Raw genomic sequence first — 19,113 nt, 5'->3', positions numbered from 1 at the left:
CTTCTGTCTGTACCACCTCAGTACCTTGAGGAGCAGCAAGAACCTTGCCTGTGAGCAGACCTACCTGTTTTGGTTCTCCATCTCAGGCTGAGCTGGAGAGTACAAAGAGGTTAATCAGTGCCTTGAAATAAGCCACAGACTTGTTGATGGTTGGGGTTGGTGGATAAAGATGGGGCTTTTGTACACAACTGAACTGAGACATCCCCAAACAAAAGCCAGTGGTATCAAAGCTATGGTTATTGTGGGTACAGAAATAACGAGCTGTCTCTATGAACACTTTATTGCTCTCTTGAGGTGACTGATGATATAGACTGTACATGCCTGTGTCTGGCAGGTCCTCCAGAGTGGTGGAACAGTCTGAAGTTCTCGAGGAGGCTGTGGCAGGCTTCCTCAGCATGCCACATGGGGCTATGAGAAGGTGGGCTGGCTTTTGAAGATGCTCTTGAGGGTGACCCTGTAGCTGGCACAATGAAAGTGTAAGTTGTAAAGAGAGGGAAGGAGAAAAATCGGTGAAACTTAGATAATAATTTTATTTATAGTCTAATGTGCACACATGGCCATTGATGATGAGGCTACCAGTGACATAAATAAGCAAAAGATGTAAGCGAGTGGATATATGTAAAGGCTTCTTTGGACGGTGCCACGAATTTGGACATCGACCAAGAGAATTATTTATGTCCCTTGCAATTTCAATGAAGAGCACAAAGGAGATAATTAGACCAGGATGCTTCGCATTGCTCTTTCCATCTTGTGCACACTCGTGCCCACCAAATGTGAAATGTTCGCCTTTTCCCCTCCAACGTGATGGTTGTTGAACTTATTTTTAGTGTCATTTGATAAGCCTCCCTGCTCGCAGAGAGACATCCCACTGACCCAGCCACTGGTCATTGTCTATACCAGTTCCCATCAAAGCGGGCGCGCGTTGTCAGGTTTCGACTCGAATATCCATTTTGCATCTGAAGTACAGTATCGAAAGTGACTGGATCATTTGAGCCTTTTTCTTCAGCTGCTCCCTCCTTCCTCCCCCACAGTGTTTCCGCTCACCCTAACATAATTTGGCATCGTCGACGTGACACGACACTGGTTTTTCTAAAAAATTATAATACATAGATTGTCAATGTTTTGTGATGGCCAGCGCTCCTGTAAATTTAATTTCTAAATTGATGGAAGGAGGTCTTTTTCCACTGCTGAATCCTAACCAATGCTTGGTGCCCCCACGAAAACTGAGTAATGCACATACAGTAATAGGTCATTCAATGTCAAAAGGCATAAAAAAGATGAGCAAAATCTTCACAGGCTGCTGCTTGCTGTTGCCTTTAATTATATTAATTAAACTTTGAAATTCTCATGCAAAGAGAGTTGCTGGCTTGTGACGCTGAAGAGCCCTTGGAGATCTGGGTGGAAAAAAACCCCTGAGATACCAGCTTAGTGGCTACTGCTTTTTTTTTAATCTTAAAAAAAAAATACATAAGCCTACTACTGCTAGGTATGTTTATAGATGATGATGTTTTATGCGCTACTGAACTCTGAATGCTGGAAAGGGGAAAAAAAACACCAGCCACAGTGTCAAGGTCTTGAAGCATCAGTCGCTCAAACTCTGCCCAAGATCTCTGGTTACAGGCTGTCTTCCTGTGGAATAACGCTCTATTAATTTTCTTCCTGTCCTGGGTGCATAATGAAAGAAAGGTGTCTTCAAAAACTAAAGGGCAAAGTCTTGCTTGCTACCAATACCTTGAGGCACCCTGTCTACATTTTGTCATGCGTGTGCACTTGGCAGTGTTCGAGTGACAAGATTTCCAGTCAGAAGGTTCCCGTAAGGCACGATGCGATGGGAGACTCGCAAGGGGTTTGTGATCTGACATGGCTGAAAGGCACTCAGCTCTTGTGCTTGCTGAGCCTGGTGGGAATTTTTATCCCCTGCCTTTGGCTAGTAGTCCCTCTTTAAATAACACGTGCCAGCTCTGCAACTGAGAAACTTTGCATCTTCACTAAAAGCACAATACGTCCTGAGAATCTGTAGTCCTTAAAAACAAAATCAGAAAATAACAAAAATAGAAAAACATTGTCATCTTTGGTATATGTGTTCTCCCTTCTGTGTTCTACAAAAGCTTAGGCATGCAAGTCAGTGCTGCTCTTCTTGTCATAGCTGCGTATCTCAGAGCATCATCGTGCCGGGGCGAGCTGCGGGAGCTGGGCACAGCAGCGCTGGCTCCTGGGAGCAGGGAGCGCAGGAACCTGCTGAGTTTGGGCTGGGAGATCATCCAAGAAATGTGAGGAATTGCTCGGTTCTCTCTGGCGGGCTGAAGAGTGGCAATGTGGCTGCCTTGCCTCCTGGTATCCTCTTCTCCTCCTCTACTGAGACTGAACTCGGGTGAAGTTGATACATCGGCCCTGAGGGAGGGAAAAGAGAGAAGCTCTTATTGGTGGAGTGCTGAGTACAACCAAGATTTTCAAATGCTGAATGTTAGATGCTAAAAGGCAGCTGTAATTTAAATTTAGATGTTGGTGAGCATAACATGCTCAATGAAAAACCTTTTAAGAATTAATGGAAATTACTCAGAGTGAGGCATTGCATTAGACTTACAAATCCATGACATTAGGAAAGCAGCAGTGACACGTAAAACACGTTTTGCACGCTCTTGTTTTCTGTGAGGGTAATTACAAATCCTCAATAACTGTAGAGAGCAAACTCAAACATTTCTGAACACGGTAAAGGAAGATCAGGGTGAAGATACATACTCCCCATGGATCTCCCCCAAGCCAAGCCCTCATGCTGTGCGACGCAGATAGATGTGACTGGTAGTTAGCAGAGCTGCTGCTGATTTGAAATCATGTTTTATTAGCAATAACCCAAGCTCTGCAGCTATAAACTCTGTTCTTACATGGTCTAAAATCACTGTCTACCAAAAAGAAAAGTGGTTTCTCTTGGTATCATACCTGAGTAAATACCCTTCTCCCATAAATGAGCCCAGATTAATCTTGACATCATTTGATGTAGCTGCACAAATCATGATCAAATGCACTTGCACAAATCATGATCCCTTTTCACTAATTCGGGATAAGCACTAAAAATTGCACGTCTGCTCTCAGAGCTTACTGAAATGCCCAAATTCCAAATGGATCATGCATTGCTGCAGTGGGGTATACTCTCACCAACCCAGCTCTCTGGGCACAGCAGTGGTACCCTTCTTTTCTATGGTGGAAAAAGCTGGTGGCTTGCAGCTTACGGAGCTTTTCCTCAGGGCTTCACCTCCTAGAGAAAGTAATTCTCCAAACATGACATGAACAAATAATATGGAAACATGGGTGGAATGATTAGTGAATGCAGAGCAGTGGGGTGTGTTTTGGGGTGAGGTTCTTCCTTAATAATGAATTCTTTCTGTTCACCTGGGCCCTGTGACAGTCCACAAGGAGCCACAGGTGACTGCTTGTCCAGGGACCATGTCTGCACTGTCACCAGTGGCCACCTCTGGGCTGGGAGCAGATCTTCAGAGGTGTGGAGAGGAACAGGTTTCACAGAGTTTAGAGAGACTTCACCAAAAAGTTTCCTCAAAAGGAGAAAACTGAGCATATTTTCTTTTCTCTGTCTGCTTCAGTTCCTGCTCAAGGACCTAGAAGTTGCCTTGTCTATGAAGCAATTTATAACAGAGTTGTAAATGATGGCACCAAGTGACCTGAGCTAGCTTTGGAACAGGCAACTGTGCTGATGCTTGGAGTCCTTACTTCTTTTTAAAAATGCAGGGTTGGGGGAAAATTGTTGCTTTCTTCTTAAGCCTAGAAGATCATGGCATTACAAAATGAAATCAGGAGTAAATTTCACATTCCTGTCATTTATTTATTTTGACCTAAACATTTTACTGGTTAATAGGGAGGGCAGTTGCACACAGTGTCACTTGGCATTAGTCAAGCAGGTCCCAGCTGGCACCTGCCCTTGACTGCACAAAAGAGGATACTCCCTGCTCTGGCAGGGGGGGTGGGCTAGATGATCTTTTGAGGTCCTTAACTTTCCAATCCCTAACTTTCTATAATTCTATGATTCTTTTCAAGGGATTTCTTTCCTAATGCTCTTGTAATGATTCTACTTCTCTCAACTGTATAATAAATACAAAATTGGTGAATAGGTACAGTAATTGTAGTAACTTCTAGCTGCTACCACCTCTATTACAAATTCAGAGAGATGTAAAGAGATTAATTGTGAGTGCAAATAAATTCCTTTGAAGGCAAAGTGTAATAGGCCTGGACATCTCTATGTGCCTTTCCATTTGCCTGGTTTGGGTTTTGTTGATCGTTTTGTTTTGTTTTAATTAACCATATCAAAATGAATTCTGTGGTAGAAGCGAAGTATTTCTGGAGCATAAAATCCAGAAATGCACTGACACTGACAGCAGGGATGTTTACGTGCAAGGTAATGAATGATACAATGGAAAAACAAGATGCTTCAAACCAGCAGAAAACAGGAGGAATTGCAGTAGTTCCTACCTGATGTATTGGTGGCTGAACTGTAGTATTAATTACAAAATTTCTGCTTTTGTTTAGAGCTTTCTTGTTGTTCCTTTAAACTGGTTACTAGTGCATGAATTTGTATGAATATGGGGCATAATAATCATTTGTATGAATTATTTGACTATTACTCATTTTGTTATTTGCGTTCAGTTTGCTGCTAGCAAGTGTTAGTGGCTTTACCTGAGATCTGAAATAATCACTGGAAGCAAAATTAACTTGTGCCAGGCCTGATTGCATTCAGTCAGTGAGTGCAGCGTGCTTTAAGAGGGGCCAAGTGTATCGTTAGCACTTGAGAGTATTTTTAGTGGAATGCACAACAAATGTCATTAAAGGGGCAAAACTCCCAGGTTCCAGGGAAGGTGTTCTTGTGGCCCTGGATCTACAGTTGAGGAGCCACATATGGAAAACTGGGTAAAACTTCTACCTTCAGATCTTACCAAAGGCAGCATGGGTTTCCCTCTTTGCCTGGACCCCACCAGGTCCAGGTGATCTTTGAACAATGTAAGGGGGGAACTAAGGACGAAAGGGAACATAAACCTGTTCCAAAATAAATTTGGAAATTGAGAAGCCTTAAAACCAAATGTAAGGGTGATATCTACGGGATATGCATTCACTGGAATTAAGGAAAAGATGTTCTCTTCTAAACACATCTTCTCTACCAGCCTCTAGTAATGGTTAGAAGGTTTTTGGAAGACACTTCTGTGATACTTTTTATTTTCCTTTCTACTTGAGGGAGTCAGTTCCACTCTGAACCTGCCCGTAGGCACTGAGTCAGTGAGTGTATTTGATGTATGATCAGATCATGCTGTAGCTGCTGTGAATTTCTGTACTGGCAGCTTTGATTACCTCTTCTTACTTAATAAAACTGGAGGATGAGGGATTTCAAATGAAAACCCAGCCTCCCATATAAGAGGCCATTTTGGTGTACGGTGTGATGCTTGTGAAGGATGGAGCTGAAATCAGGATGCTGGAAAATACAGTGAAAGTGGTAATTAATGAGAAGGTCAGGCACACTGTAGTGTCATCGAGGGAACAGCAAATACTGCAGTCCAGCATCGCGGAGAACAGCTTCTACGTTTAGGTAACGGGATGTGACAAGGTGCCTGGTTTCACAATACCTACACATGAAATGCATTTAGAAGGAGCTTTCAAGACAATGTAAAGAGCTTTGAGCTCTCATCATGCTGGAGATTTAAGTCTAACTTGCACAATTACCATACATGCCTTTCAGATTATTATTTTTTAGCAAAAATAGATGCGTGTGTATCAGCAAGCCTCTCTCTTGGTGTGTTTGCCACAGTTGGCTTCCTGTACAGAATTCCTTCCCCTAAAAATGCTGGCTTAGAGGGTTTTTCATTCCAGGGAGAGTGCTTCCAGACATAGCAGGGACAGGGGAGGTCCTTAAATGAGCAGTTCCCATCAACTGTGGGAAACCCAAGCTGTATATGATGTAACCAATATCGCTGTCTTTGTGCAAGCTGCTTTTGAGAGAAAGAAAATTGTCTGAGTTATTCCTCTAAATGAATTTAACACTTCCAATGTAGTGATACCTATTTCATCACTAAAGCCAGTATTAAATTTTTCTTGTGATTAATCTGGACTTTACAAAAAGGACTTTAATTAGGTGGAAGCACTATTTACCAAACAGTAGTCTCATCAGTCTATTTTCTGCCCTCATAATTAAAACATGCTTGTTCTATGTTACTAATTACACCAGTGAATTGCCATCCTAGCAGCACTGCTATGCTCCTCCAGTTTGGTGAGTTAATGTTGTACTCATGTCCCTGTACTCAATTAAATAATCAATACAACCAATTTGAAATCAGATGTATCGTGCCTTGTAAATCACTGGATCATAAACCCTAATAATACCAACATGTAGTCAGTATAAAATTGAACTAAATTAGTGGTTTAGGACTAGAGTAATTTAAAAATGAGCTATGTAAGCCTTCTGTGATCTTTGTGTGGAATATGGGAGTGATCTCCATGTGCCAGATTAAACAGAAAAAAACCCACCCTTAACTCTTGAAGATGCACAGGTACTGCAGGAGAAGAATATGACAGGTATTTAACAAAAAAGAAAGAAAGAAGAAAGAGATCTATGGCAAGGATTGTGTTGTTCGGTTTTTTTACCTGAGAAGGAATACTTAAATATTACAGCAAATTAATTTCTTAGATTTTTGAATACTGTACTGAACCTTAGCTATGGGGCAAGCCAGAAGAAGTCCTTGCAGGGCACACTACTTCAAGGGAAGGGGATGCTCACACTAGACTGCAGACTAGAGCCTCACATGGCAGTGCCCAAAAAGAAAAGGCTCAGCTGCAAAACATGCAGGCCTGAGAATGAGAGGCAGTGCTCTCCTGGAGACAACTGGATCTTTCCAAACTGAAGGCAACAAAGGTTTAATGGTAGAGTTAAAACGAGCAGCAGGATGGAAACTGGACATCACAGAAGTGGTGTGCATTGTGTTTGCTCAGGTTAATGCAGAAGTTGTACTGAGGCTGTGGGTTAGCAGAGCTCTCCCCTGTTCCCCAGTGTTTGGTGGGACATCACCATGGGGTGGGGAGGGGTTGGGGCTGCAGCCAGGAGCCAATGCCAGAGTTGCCTGCTTGGCTGCAGAGAGTTTTATCGTCTTGGGTCACGTCAGAGCATCTGTTATTTTGCTCTGTTATTAAGTGTGCCTAGAGCTTTTTGAGAAGTGTCTTTCTTAGTGTATGACATCTAGGAGAGACAAAGGCATGTCTGGGGCTACATGGGCTCAAAGGTAGAGTGCATTTGCCAGAACACCAACTGAGCTCCTCACACTACTGCCACCAAAGCTGACATCTGGATACAAAACTGTCTTTTGTCCAAAACAGTTGTTAACCCCTGTAATACAGTGTCATAAAAGAATTGCTCCTTTTGGCCTTGGAAGACCAAGATCATCATGATCCTGCACTGTCTGTTGCTGAGGCACCAGCAGAATCTGGGAATGGTATGCTTCTACCCCAGCTGCACAGTCCCCATAAGGAGAACATTCCCTTTTGGCATCTGTTTGTGCAGAAGGTGTGAGCTCTGTGCCTGCACAGCCGTGAGGAGGGAGGGGGTTCAGAATAACATCACTCCCCAGGCATGTGTTTAGCCATGTCATTGACACTGGCCCTGTCTCTGCAGCATTACCAGAGCATCTTTCATCCTTGGGATGGGTGCTTCCCTGCTAGCCCAGCTTTGTTGTTCCTTGGCAAGCCATCTTCTGCTGACAGCAGACCACAGTCTGCTGAGACTTCTGGGCCACTTGGGATCAGCAGACAAGAATCTGCTTTACCTGATTCTGTTTCTTCTTACACTTATTTTCCCTGTGACTCAGCCTGCAGTTTGCCTCTCTTTGAGGAAGCAAAGTCACAAGTAACAGGTACTTCCCTGTAATCTTTTCAGTAAAGGAGAGGACTGTGTGAACCTGTTCTTGGCTAATGCATGGGAACTGACAATTTCCTGCTTTCTTTAGAATCATGAACTCCCAGTACAGAGCTTACTGAGGATAATGAACTCCTACACCTGCTCCCGGGCTGCACACTCCCCTGCAATGCTGACAATAAAAGGCCCTTTACAAGCAATAAAGTAGGCAAGAATTCCAAGCAGGCAGCACCTTCCTCCTGGTGCTGTCCCAGGAGCAGAACAGGGGTGGTTGTACCCTCCCTGCTTCCCCCTGCACAGCCCCAACATGCCTGTATCAGGCTCCAGAGCCAAATCCCACTGTCCTACAGCCTTCAGAAAGGACCATCCCACCTCTCTACTTTCTGTAGCCAGCAAAAGCAACACAAAGAGCTGGTATCCCCTTGCCCCCATCTCCTGAGCATTAGATTCTATGGGCAGTAACACCCCTGCGCCTCTTTCCCAGTTCCCCTTCTTGGGATCTATTTCACTGCTGCAGTCTTACCATCTTACGTTCACCCCATAAATACCCTCTGACAGGCTGGAGCATACAACTGAAATTATATATAAATTTCTTTTTTTTTTTCTTTGTAAAGGTAGCTGATTGATATATTTACTTTGGAGAGAGGTTGCTAACCTACCTCATGTCCTTTGCAGTTCTAAGCAGCCTTCAGAGATCTGACCTGACACTTCTCTTTCTCATGCTCTTTCACCCTGACAACCAGGTACTCTCTTGTCCCAGAGACCTGAGAAGCTCAGAACACAGTAAGAAATTGGAGTTGGCTTTACAGTTCTGCTAGTAGAAACGTGTGTGCTCTGTTGCCAAGCTCCAAGCATTCAAACCTCATCTCTGAAGATGTGCATAGCTACTGGCATCTCTATTTTATATAAAACAAACTCACGTTCAGTTGTCAATTCCCTGACCTTGCCTGCATGGTGTTATTACCACTGCAGGTTTCAGTGCCACCCTAACACAGTAAGTGAAGGAGTCCCAGTTGGCATCCCTGAGTCACGCCATGGTGGTGGATATTTAAGACCTGGGAACAGATGACTTGCAGTGCTGTACGCTGCTGGAAGCATCATTTTCCACTGAATAAATCAGCAATGAATCTCTTAAGAGAAATGATGATGAACTGGCATTATTGCTACAGAACCCATCACTGCTGATGCAGACACCAGGATCATTTCTAGGGCTTTCAGAGATCATTTTGAGGAAGTATTCTCCCCAGTATTACTTAACTAATGGCTGAAATGTCACTGGCAGAGCTAAGGTAAGCTCTGAAACCCAAAAACAACACTGGGCTCACAAAATCCTCATAACGTAACAAGATAATAAAAAGAAACAATCTACAGATGAATGATGCTATATATTTTTGCCATAAGAAGTTTTTTTCTTTATTCTGGCAATTTTTACCAGTAACAAGGTAAGTGGAAAGCCATATAACTTGTTTATTAGTCTCATATTTATGTACTGTAGCCTCCTTAGCATGTGGGCATCAACCTCATGATGTCTGCAAGCAATCTAGTCATCCTAGTCACATAAGCTGAATTTCAGTAAGTTCCTGTCTTTCTATATGAAATAAATCCATACTGTAATTTAGAGTATAAGCCAAGAAAACAAAACTGCCTGTTAAAGATTCAAAATAGGTATTTTACTGATGTATAGATGGCCAAGAGTCTGTAACTGCTGTCTTCAGAAAGTTATTTTTTGCAGGAAAATACACTTCTCAATTTTAGCCATCTACCCCACACCTTTATTGTAATAAACCCACTATGGAATAAGTAATAATTTGTGGAGAGAAACCATGCAGGTAACTTAAGCCCACTAATCTGTTCTGAGGCAGTTCCAATTCCACAGTACGCTACTGGTGAACCAAGTTGACAAATTATGGTTTGTTGTTGTTTTTTTTAAAGTGCTGGTGACTGTGGTGTGTGTTTTGGTACCTCTCCCCCTGACATGGTTTGCTAAATGCGTGGAGCAAACATTCCCTGATATAGAGAAAGGTGTGTGTGTAAAGTGCTGCTGATGTCACCAGGCAGGGCTTGGTGTCTGCTTTGTACGTGTTTTGCTTAGATGTAAATGGAAATATTTGGTGCCCTGGAGTGAGGAATGGAGGGGTATTATCTGTCGTGTTTTTAGTACACTGGCAGATTTGAGAAAATGCTATTAGGAACAGCTTTTCACCCCCCTAATAATGCTTATTTTGTAACTGGACATATGGACATTTCAGCACAGTTGCTACAGAGAACAAAGTCTTTAAAGTCCATGTTTACCAGTGGTGTAACCTTGTGAAACCCAGGACTGGAGGGATTTTGTAGCTCAATATGTTGTGTAGCACTGGCAGGAATGCTTCTGCCAAGACTCCTGGTACTTGAGATCAAAGATGCTGGGCTAGACTTCCAACACTGTCTTCCCACCTTTGAAATTCCCAGTAACTAGTGAAGATAATTCTGAAGCTCCATCGACAGTGGAGTCCTGCCAGTCCAGTCCAAGAAGAGCAGCACAGCTGTTGTGCAGCTTCTCACCTTCATCTGTACTGAGTTGTGGTCTGGGGGGCAACCAGAGGTGTGAGCCACTCCAAGAGCTGAGTTATAGTCTGTGTTCCCTGTACTCAGGAGACACAGTCACACATCAGGGGCAGCTCCTGCCCTGACTGGTTTCCAGAGGAGGGCAAGAGGGCAAAGTGAATTGCAAAGGTACACAGGCAGCCAGGGAAGGGGAAGGAAACAAGAGCTCAGCTAGCGTGAGCATTTGCCTTCCTGCCTAGACAGGTTTTGGTAATGAAGAAGGGAGACATTTATCTTCCTTTGCCAACTTTCCTGTGACTGCTTTATTCAGCAATTCTCCAAATAAACTACTGCCTTGAAAAAGAGTGGTTGTGACAAGCTGCCTCTCCTGCGAGTTGGCCTTCCAGGTCTGGGAGAAGAGAGCGCGACGAGCTGCTGAGCCGGCTGTGTGGGCCTTAGGGGAGGATAAAACTGGATGCATTTGTAGCATCTGCTTCAAAAGGAGGTTGTGGCAAATATTTTATTCAGCAGAGCTGGAGGTCTCCTGTCTCTAGAGGGCAGGAGTTTGTTGTTTTCCTCATACAAGGCAAGCATTGCTTATGCAAAAAGAAAGGATGTGGAAATGGCCTGGAGAGTCCCTGTTTCTCCACTGTGGATCCTTTGGAGCAAGGGCCCTCACTCCCTGTCTGACCCTGGCAGCCTCCTCTCCTGCAGCACTTCTGCCTCCCTGGGAATGCGGCCTGGCCTGGCAAGGTTTGACCCCCTTTCCTGAAGGACACATTCTTGTTTTCCCATTGCAAGCACCTGCCAATGAAGGGCTCTTCTCCTTCAGATCTAATTATGCCTTGGAAAGCAGACCAAACCTTTTCTCACTGCCCGAGGGAAAGTGATCTGTGTCCTGGCAGCCACCCCAGCACACACCTTGCCTGCTGCTGACACTGACTAACGTGTGCAACATAACCAGGACAGCTCTTCTCACACCATCCCCAGAGGCACAGGATGAGCTGTCCTGGGAGAGCTCCCGCTCCTCAGGTGGGATCCTGATGCCCATTTCCAGGTGGAGCTTGCAAGAGCTCCTGCATTGCTGTGTCAGGGTGGGGTGCTGAGGACAGGAAAGGTTTTCTCTGAGAGGTTTCCTGGATCTTTGAACTCTTTTAAAACTTTCTGGGATGAATCCTTGTCAGGAATAAGTATTACTGGGAACCCCGTTCATGTTACGGGAAAACTCCAGCCAAACTGACAGCAGGCCTGATCTTTAGTGCCAGCAGTTTCCTCATTTTAGCATCATAAATGCTGAAGTCCCCCACATCTGTTTTAGCAAGAAAAAAAAAAATAATAGGCTGCAAGATGCACCACATTTCAACCCTTGTAAAATAAAACAGTACAATTTTAAGCCCAGTAAAACCAACAAACATCAAAATCTGGCACTTTGGGGTCTTTTTCATCTAAAGAGGCAAAGAATATCAGAAATTTACAGTTTCTAGAGGTAGCATCTGTAAAGCAAAAGTCAAACATCTCCATTATTCTTCCTTCCTCCCCTCTGTACAACTACTAAAAGTGAGAAGAATGCAATTTATCTTTCTCTGAAGCCAGAGGTAACAAGAGATAAACCAGAACTGTCACAAGAACCATTCACCTCAAAGTCCTTTTCTCCTCCATTATGACTAACTCAGGGAAGTCCCCTTCAAGCCTTTCCTAAAATCTTCTTTTAGGAATACTTCCTAATTTCCTTTTCCTGATCGACTTCTCTGACCCCAGCTTTTCTGAAGACATGTCATTGTATTCAAATGGATCATATTTAAGAATCAGATGCTCTACAGCTGTGAAGTCTGTCAGTCATGTTCCCCACTTGTAGCAGAGCAGTAACACGTTCATACCCCAGACAAAACCTGGCCTCTTTGATTTTTCAGTATCTGACTGGCATATGGTCAATACTTGCAAAGAGAGATGTCACTCCCATTACACAGCATTTAGGATGCTATGTAAATTATTTTAAAATAATTATCATATAATTATTACAAATAAAAAATTCCACTGAAGAAGTTCTGTGGGAAAATATGGATCTACTGGAAGATGTAGATAGGGCTTCAGTAGGTGCTCTTAGGAGGAAGAACAGAGAGACTGGCAGGGTGCAGCTCTGCCCCAGGGTGATGGCTTAGGTGGAGATAGTTCTGTGGTGTTCAGAGCCCCAGCAGAACCTGTACACACACTGCATGTGGCAGCCCTCTAGATGCCACTGTGACCCAGCTATCACTTTGCCAGCCAAGCCTTTACAGCAGGACCTGACCTCCAGATTTTTCACAGCGATAATGAATTAAGCATTAATGACACTGACCAGTGGGCCCAGTAAGGAATGTAGCTGCCAAACTGTTCCCCCAACCCACAGCTTCCCCAATACAGGGAGTCAGCTCTTCTTCCTGCAGACAGAACCCCACAGCAAACCATTAGGCTGCTGGTTTAATTGATGGATTCCTGATCATAAACTTCACAGATACTTGGACAGCCCTCTTGCCCCACACAAAACCCTCCTCTGTTCAAGCTGTGTTAGAAGTGGCACCTCCAGCAACACCAGAATTAAAATGACCACAGAATGCATCTTCTTCTGTGACCTGAGCCACATCTGATTCAGACCTTCTGGATTATGAGAGAGGAGACTGTGAAGCTGTCTGATTTACATTCCTACACGGCTCTGTCAGTTTGCCCTGTGCTCAGCGTGCAAAAATGTCTATTAATTGTATGTCAGGCATATTTCAGTTGGTGCTAATTTATTGCTGTTGTTGCTGGCATTACTGCTGGCTGAAGCCCTCACCATTGACCCACCATCCACTGTGCTCAGGGAACGCCCAAGAAGAGATTGCTGTAACAGGTCCTTCACAACAACCAGTGGTGATTCCTGATACTAATAACCAGGGACAAAGTTGAGATGCCAATATGCATTTGCATATCTGCCTAGCATTAGAATTAGGAGTTAGTGCCTCTAAACAAACTAAACTGTTTGTTACAAGTGAGGGCTGCATGCCTGCCCCCTTTCATACAAAATTAAAGCCTCACCTCTTACTTGGACATTACAGAGCACAGAAGAGAGGCTTCTGAGTCACAGTGCTCTGGTGAACTGTAGCTGCTCATGGCAGGCATGGGTCAGAGCAGCCTCTGAAAAGCAGCTCTGGCTCATGGCCTATGAGAACCAGCCAGTAGCTAGCAGAGGAAGAGGAGTCTAAGAGGACCTCTTGTACAAGGAGTTACTCCAGAAAACAGGATCAACTGGGCAGCACACATGCAGCAGGCTTCTGTAGTAATTCTTTGCCTACAGGTCTGTAATTTAGGAAGAACTTTTGTAGTGGATTATCCTGACAGCTACCAGTACTCTCCTTATTTCCTACTAGCAGGGCATTTGCCAACACTTCACTTGGAGGTACTGGTGTCACCATTACCAGCTTCTGTTAATTTTTAGGCACTACTTCTGATTATGTGTCTTGCTGAAAATCAGAAATAGTTCCTTTGAAGTCAGGAGCATAAAGCTCATGGAAATAAAGATCAGAAACTGGTCCTCAGATTGTATTGTGACAGTGTGGTGTCTACCACAGGCTCCTTTTCAGGACTACCAAGCAGTTGGCCTGTCACAAGTGGTGCTGGCAGTGTCTAGGATGTGTGGCCTGCAAAGAGACACATTGCTCAAGTCCTGCAGCTCAAGTCCATTTGCCTTCTTTGTGGATCCTGGGGTATGTGGAGTGAAGGCTGCATTCTCTCATTGGAAATTGCTGCTGTAGGTGTGCTCAGAGGAGATGCTAATGTTCTCCAGAATCTAGAAGTGTCTCATGGTGACACAGTCATACTGCATTTATTCTCTTCTCTGTACATTTTTTCTACCTGTACATTACCAGCTATTGCTGGAAAAAGGATTTGCTATGGGTCTGTGTGTGCTGGAAATCCTGAGGGAAAGACAAGGTGCTAATGATCTACATAGCTGCCCACATGGGATTTGCTTCTTTTGCTGCCCAGACCCCGTCTGGATCACTTGACTAACAAGCACCTCTGTGCTGCCCATCTCTCTTCTCAGGAGTTCTCCTGAGAAACTCAGGGGAATGATTACATGCTGCTGTATTTCTTTAGTTTTTCAGTTTCTACCTTTCTCTTCCTCCCTTCTGTTACTTTGATTTACTTTGATAATGAGGTTGGGTTTTAGTGAGGCTTTATTATATATATGCCCAGAGATCTTGGTATTAAGTGCATTTTATAAATTAACAAATAAATATGTGAATTTGTTGTACAATTCCTATTGTTGATTTGGGAACAGTAAGCTCCTGCAAATCTCAGCTTTCACCTTGCCAATCACTGTATTCCTGTAAGTGCACTGCAGTTATTTGGAACCTTTTCTGGGTTGGTGTTGGCATCCTTTTGCTAGATTACATTTATGCATTAGTACCATCTGTGCCTGCTGTACCTTCTGTGAATTAGCCCTGGCCAAATGACTGGCATTTATCTGGAAGTGCACTAACAGAAAAGGAGAAAAAAAATTTAAAAAGAGAGAGAGAGAAGAGGAAGGGAGACAGTAAGGATGGTACCCAGAGCTCTTTGCTCACTGCTGGCACTAATGGGTCTTGGGGAGGAAAAGCACAAACACCTGCACTGATGTCCCTCATTTCAACTGCTGCTGACATCTGTGTCCTCTCTGAGTCTCCTCTAAATAAGAGCTGCTTCATCTTGTCATGGTATTCAAATATATTCTCCCTACCCTTGTGTTTTAAAGGAAAGACAAACTGGCAAGACTTCAGAGACAAAACTACTGTAGTCTAAGCGACAGTTTTGGACTGGTGATGGACTTTCCCACTGCATCTTGCTTCAGTTTGGTTAGAGAGTTTGGACCAAATGATGCCTTTAATCTATCAGCTGGTATTGAAGGTTATTTAGTCTTGTCTGTGTATAGGAATGTAGATGTCACTGTGCCAAGCTTGTAGTTTTGGTTTCTATTCAGTCATCTGCTGGTCATAAGCACTTAGGTGTGCATTAGCCTTAAAGAAAGAGGTGAGCAATTTCTTGTGTTACTGTTTTTTAAATGTCTGTTGTCTTGTTCATCATGATAAGCAAAAAATGCTCCCTATTCAAAGGCAGAGTACTGCTAAACAGCAGCATGGGAACCTTTGAGGATTCCTGACAAACAGAAGTATTTTGCACTGGCTGATGCTCCTTAGAGAAGGGCATGCAGGCTGCTGGCAGAGGGGCTCAGGAGCCAGCTCTGAGGTGAATACAGTTCCTGCTGAGGCTGATCAACCCAATGGTCTGCTCCAAAGAAGGACTCGTATTTGTGTTTGCCTGGGCAGTGCCAAAGCTGATGGAACTTTTACTTGTAATGTAAGTGCCTCTGGAAATTAGGGCAACCCTACAGCAGACCCACTCACCAAGAATAGAAGCTGGGGTGTGAGTTGACAGGTTTGCTTGTGCCCTGTTTGATGCATGGTATGCTTTGTGGTGTATTTTTACTGAGACCTGATGGTACAGCATAGAGCTCAGGGTTTACACAGCATGTCTTCTTCAGGGCTTTACCTCAAGTTTGCATTAGCATATCTGAGAGAAGAACTAGATTTAATTTTATAAATACTTTTATGTAATCAATACATTTTTTTGGTTCTGTTCTGAATGACCACTTTCACACTCTGGTATCTTTTTTACTAAGGATCTATTTGCAATTCAAGCTTTGCTTTTTCTTTCTTTCCATATGTTCCATGTTAAACATATGCTATACTTTGTATTTAAAAACTAACAGCAGACTGAAAAAAAATAGCCTGCACCACAGAAATATGTTTGCTTCATTATCAAAAGCTCCTGGGTTTTTATAATTTTTTAACACATGGTGGGGGGAAACACCCTTGAGGACAATTTCAGAATGTGAGACTAACTTAAGAGCTGTGGAAAGAGCGAACATCTGGTTCTTCATTTGTAGCATATCTAAGGCTTGTCAGAGCTCAGGGCTACATACATTGCCATGGAGAGCTGGTGATGGAGTGTCAGCTTTGTAACTAAGGAAGGAAGCTCCTCCACTTAATTTAGGAATTGGCCTTTGAATACTGAGGTAATACTTCAGCTGGCCTCTACAGAAAAACTGCTGTCACAAAAATGAAAAATGAGGGGCATCTCCAGGTAGCACTGCTCTGAGCTTGCTCCCTGCATGGGGAAACGCTCAGAAATGTCAGCAAGAGAAAGAGGACAAAGGTCTAAGGGATTCGAAGGAAATTCCAGTCCTCCTCATATCCTATTTTAAGATTGCTGCCTATGGTATTGAATTTTCTGAATTGGTAAAAAGAAAATCAACAATCACCACAAAAAGGTCCTTGTTTGAGAGCAGAGACATGGTACAGTGTGTTTAAACTGAGGTAAGATTTTAAATCCTGTGATAAATCCAATTGGTTAATTTAGGAGAGGAAATGGGTTTTGTCGTTTGTTATATAAAAATGAAGTTATGTGGCTGTTGCTATGGTGACACCTTGTTTATGATACAGCAAAGTAAACTTTGAAAATTTGCTGCCTGAGAGCCCATCAAAGTATGTACTTTTTTCCCCCATTGTTTCATGTCTTTTTGATTAATGTTTAATTTGCTGTTTGGGAGGGGGGGAGGAAATGCCCAGTCATCCTCAAGCTAGGTTCATACCTATATTTTAAACTTCATGAAATCACTGGTAATTTAGGACTTATCTCTGAAATTACCTCGTAAATGACCACAGCAACACTTAGAAGTAAAAAGCAATGATGTGTGCACAATTACCTTCTAAAGCTGGAGACACACACATACTTAAGCATGAATTTAATTATAATATGGGTAGATTGGTGCCTTTTTTAAATCCTAGCACTGATGAGGATGACAGCTCTTTTGAACTGTAATAAAACAAAAGCCTACACTGTCAAATGATAAACTTACAAATTAAAATTCTCTTGCAAAAATATAAACTTAATTATTGTTATTAGTTGTGTATTTCAAATTACATTTCCAAACAAGTGTAGTTATATTAGTAAAGATAGCTTTGTAAACCATCCTAAAATGGTTTAGATAAATCTAGCTTCAGTTAGTAAAGTTTAAGCTAAATGATTTTTGGAATTTTAAGCAGATACAGTCATTTTGATAAGGGGACTTGTACCAGCTGTAACAGAATTTAAACAAGCTAGTCCATCACTCATGTATGCAAGGCCTTGCTGAAATAAAGCACCCTATTTAGTCCCACTCTTGTTGTCTAAAAATCCTTGCTTCTAATTATACCTTTGCAAACCAATTGAGGTTTTAGAGTTTGTGAATTACATATAGCATACAAGTACAAAAAAATCATAACCCATTGCTGTAATTTCAGTCAGGTTAAGAAGACACTGCTGGCATTATTCCTGCTTTCTCTGCAGCTGAACACTGGTATAAAATCAGACTTGCTGCAATAGACAAATTAACAGCCAGGTTTTTTTCTCCCATAATCTTCAAAGGTGTAAAGTCTGCAAATTGTATGAGCAAAATACTTCAGCTAAACAGAATAGAAGCTGCCATCACTAGGTTGGGTTTTGAAATCACTGGAGCTGCACGAAGACACCATGAACACAAGATGGTGTACAAAATATTGTCAGTATCATGTAACACCTCATTAAAACATGTGAAGTGTACAGATCCTGGAAAGTTTTGTTAGGAAATACATCTGTAAAATATATCCAAAAAACCCCAAAACCCAGCCCCCCAGAAAAACCAAACCAAAAACTGACAAGGAGTTGGAATGTGGTCAGTCTCTCTATTGAATTAAATCTGATTTCAAAGCAAAATCTTTTTAAAATAAATATTTTTCTGCAGTGCTTGCAACCCAACTATGACAGCATTATAAATTAATGCAAAAGACGCCAAAAGGCTTCCTAAATGGAAAATGTCAACACACGAATGTTAAGCAAGAGATTTACAGAAGATCTTAAAATCTGAAAATCCCACTGGAAGGCTCTGCATCCTCTCAGCTCCTCTGCCTGTGGCAGTCCTGCTGCACTGGCACAGCCAGGACTGCTGGTGAAGTCCCTTCCCCTTCAGACCAGAACAGCTTTACAGGGACGGCCGCTTCTCCTCGTGCCGGTGGGACAGATGGGCTGTGCACAGACAGAGCGTGGTGCACATGCTTGGGTATCATATCAAGTCAGAGTTGGACCAGAATCACTCCCACCTCTCTACCCCTTAACACTGGTGCGAGGGTGCAGAAGAGGTCTCAGATGAGCATGTGGTGGTTGGTACTGTATGTGCTTGGACATTAAAACAGTCACATCCAGAGCTCCTCCTCTCCCAGAGGAGAGCACAGAATGAACTCAAATGAGTTAATGTGGAAACAAGTGGGTTTAGGTATGACTGCAAGACAGGCTTTTTTGAAAAGCAGTTCTCAGGATACAGCTGGCTGAAGCAAAGGAGTGCCTCATGTTTGCAAAGAGCAAGGCACAAAACATGCGCTTACAAGGTTTGAGAGTTTCTTCCTAGGACTCATTAATACAGGCTTCATTAATAATATACTTTAAAAACACTGAGGAAACTGCAGAAGGTGGCTTTTGTAACAAATATGAATTACGAAGTTGCATTGCAGAAGAAATGTCCAGATTTAACTTGGACTGAAATGCTGCCCACACATGACACAGACCAGACAAAAAGCTTTGGCCAAATCCAGACCTCTGAGGGCTGGGAGGTAGGAAAGACTCCA

At 42.9% G+C, this 19,113-nt stretch overlaps 1 protein-coding gene across 3 annotated transcripts in view; it reads right to left on the bottom strand.

The window, feature by feature from the left end:
- Positions 1–510: 510 nt before the first annotated feature.
- ANTXR2 (ANTXR cell adhesion molecule 2) overlaps positions 511–19,113 on the bottom strand; it is a 96,386-nt gene continuing 77,783 nt past the window's right edge. For all 3 annotated transcript variants that reach the window (XM_008497460.2, XM_030450005.1, XM_030450007.1), the window contains one exon: positions 511–2,391. In XM_008497460.2, coding sequence (XP_008495682.2) covers positions 2,353–2,391 — 39 coding nt within the window. In that variant the 3' untranslated portion in view covers positions 511–2,352. The remainder of the gene's footprint in view (positions 2,392–19,113) is intronic.

The sequence above is a fragment of the Calypte anna genome, chromosome 4A (assembly GCF_003957555.1).
Source record: "Calypte anna isolate BGI_N300 chromosome 4A, bCalAnn1_v1.p, whole genome shotgun sequence".
Taxonomy (NCBI): Eukaryota; Metazoa; Chordata; class Aves; order Apodiformes; family Trochilidae; genus Calypte; species Calypte anna.
Note: the sequence above shows the minus strand (reverse complement) of the source record. Positions and strands in the feature narration are given on the sequence as shown.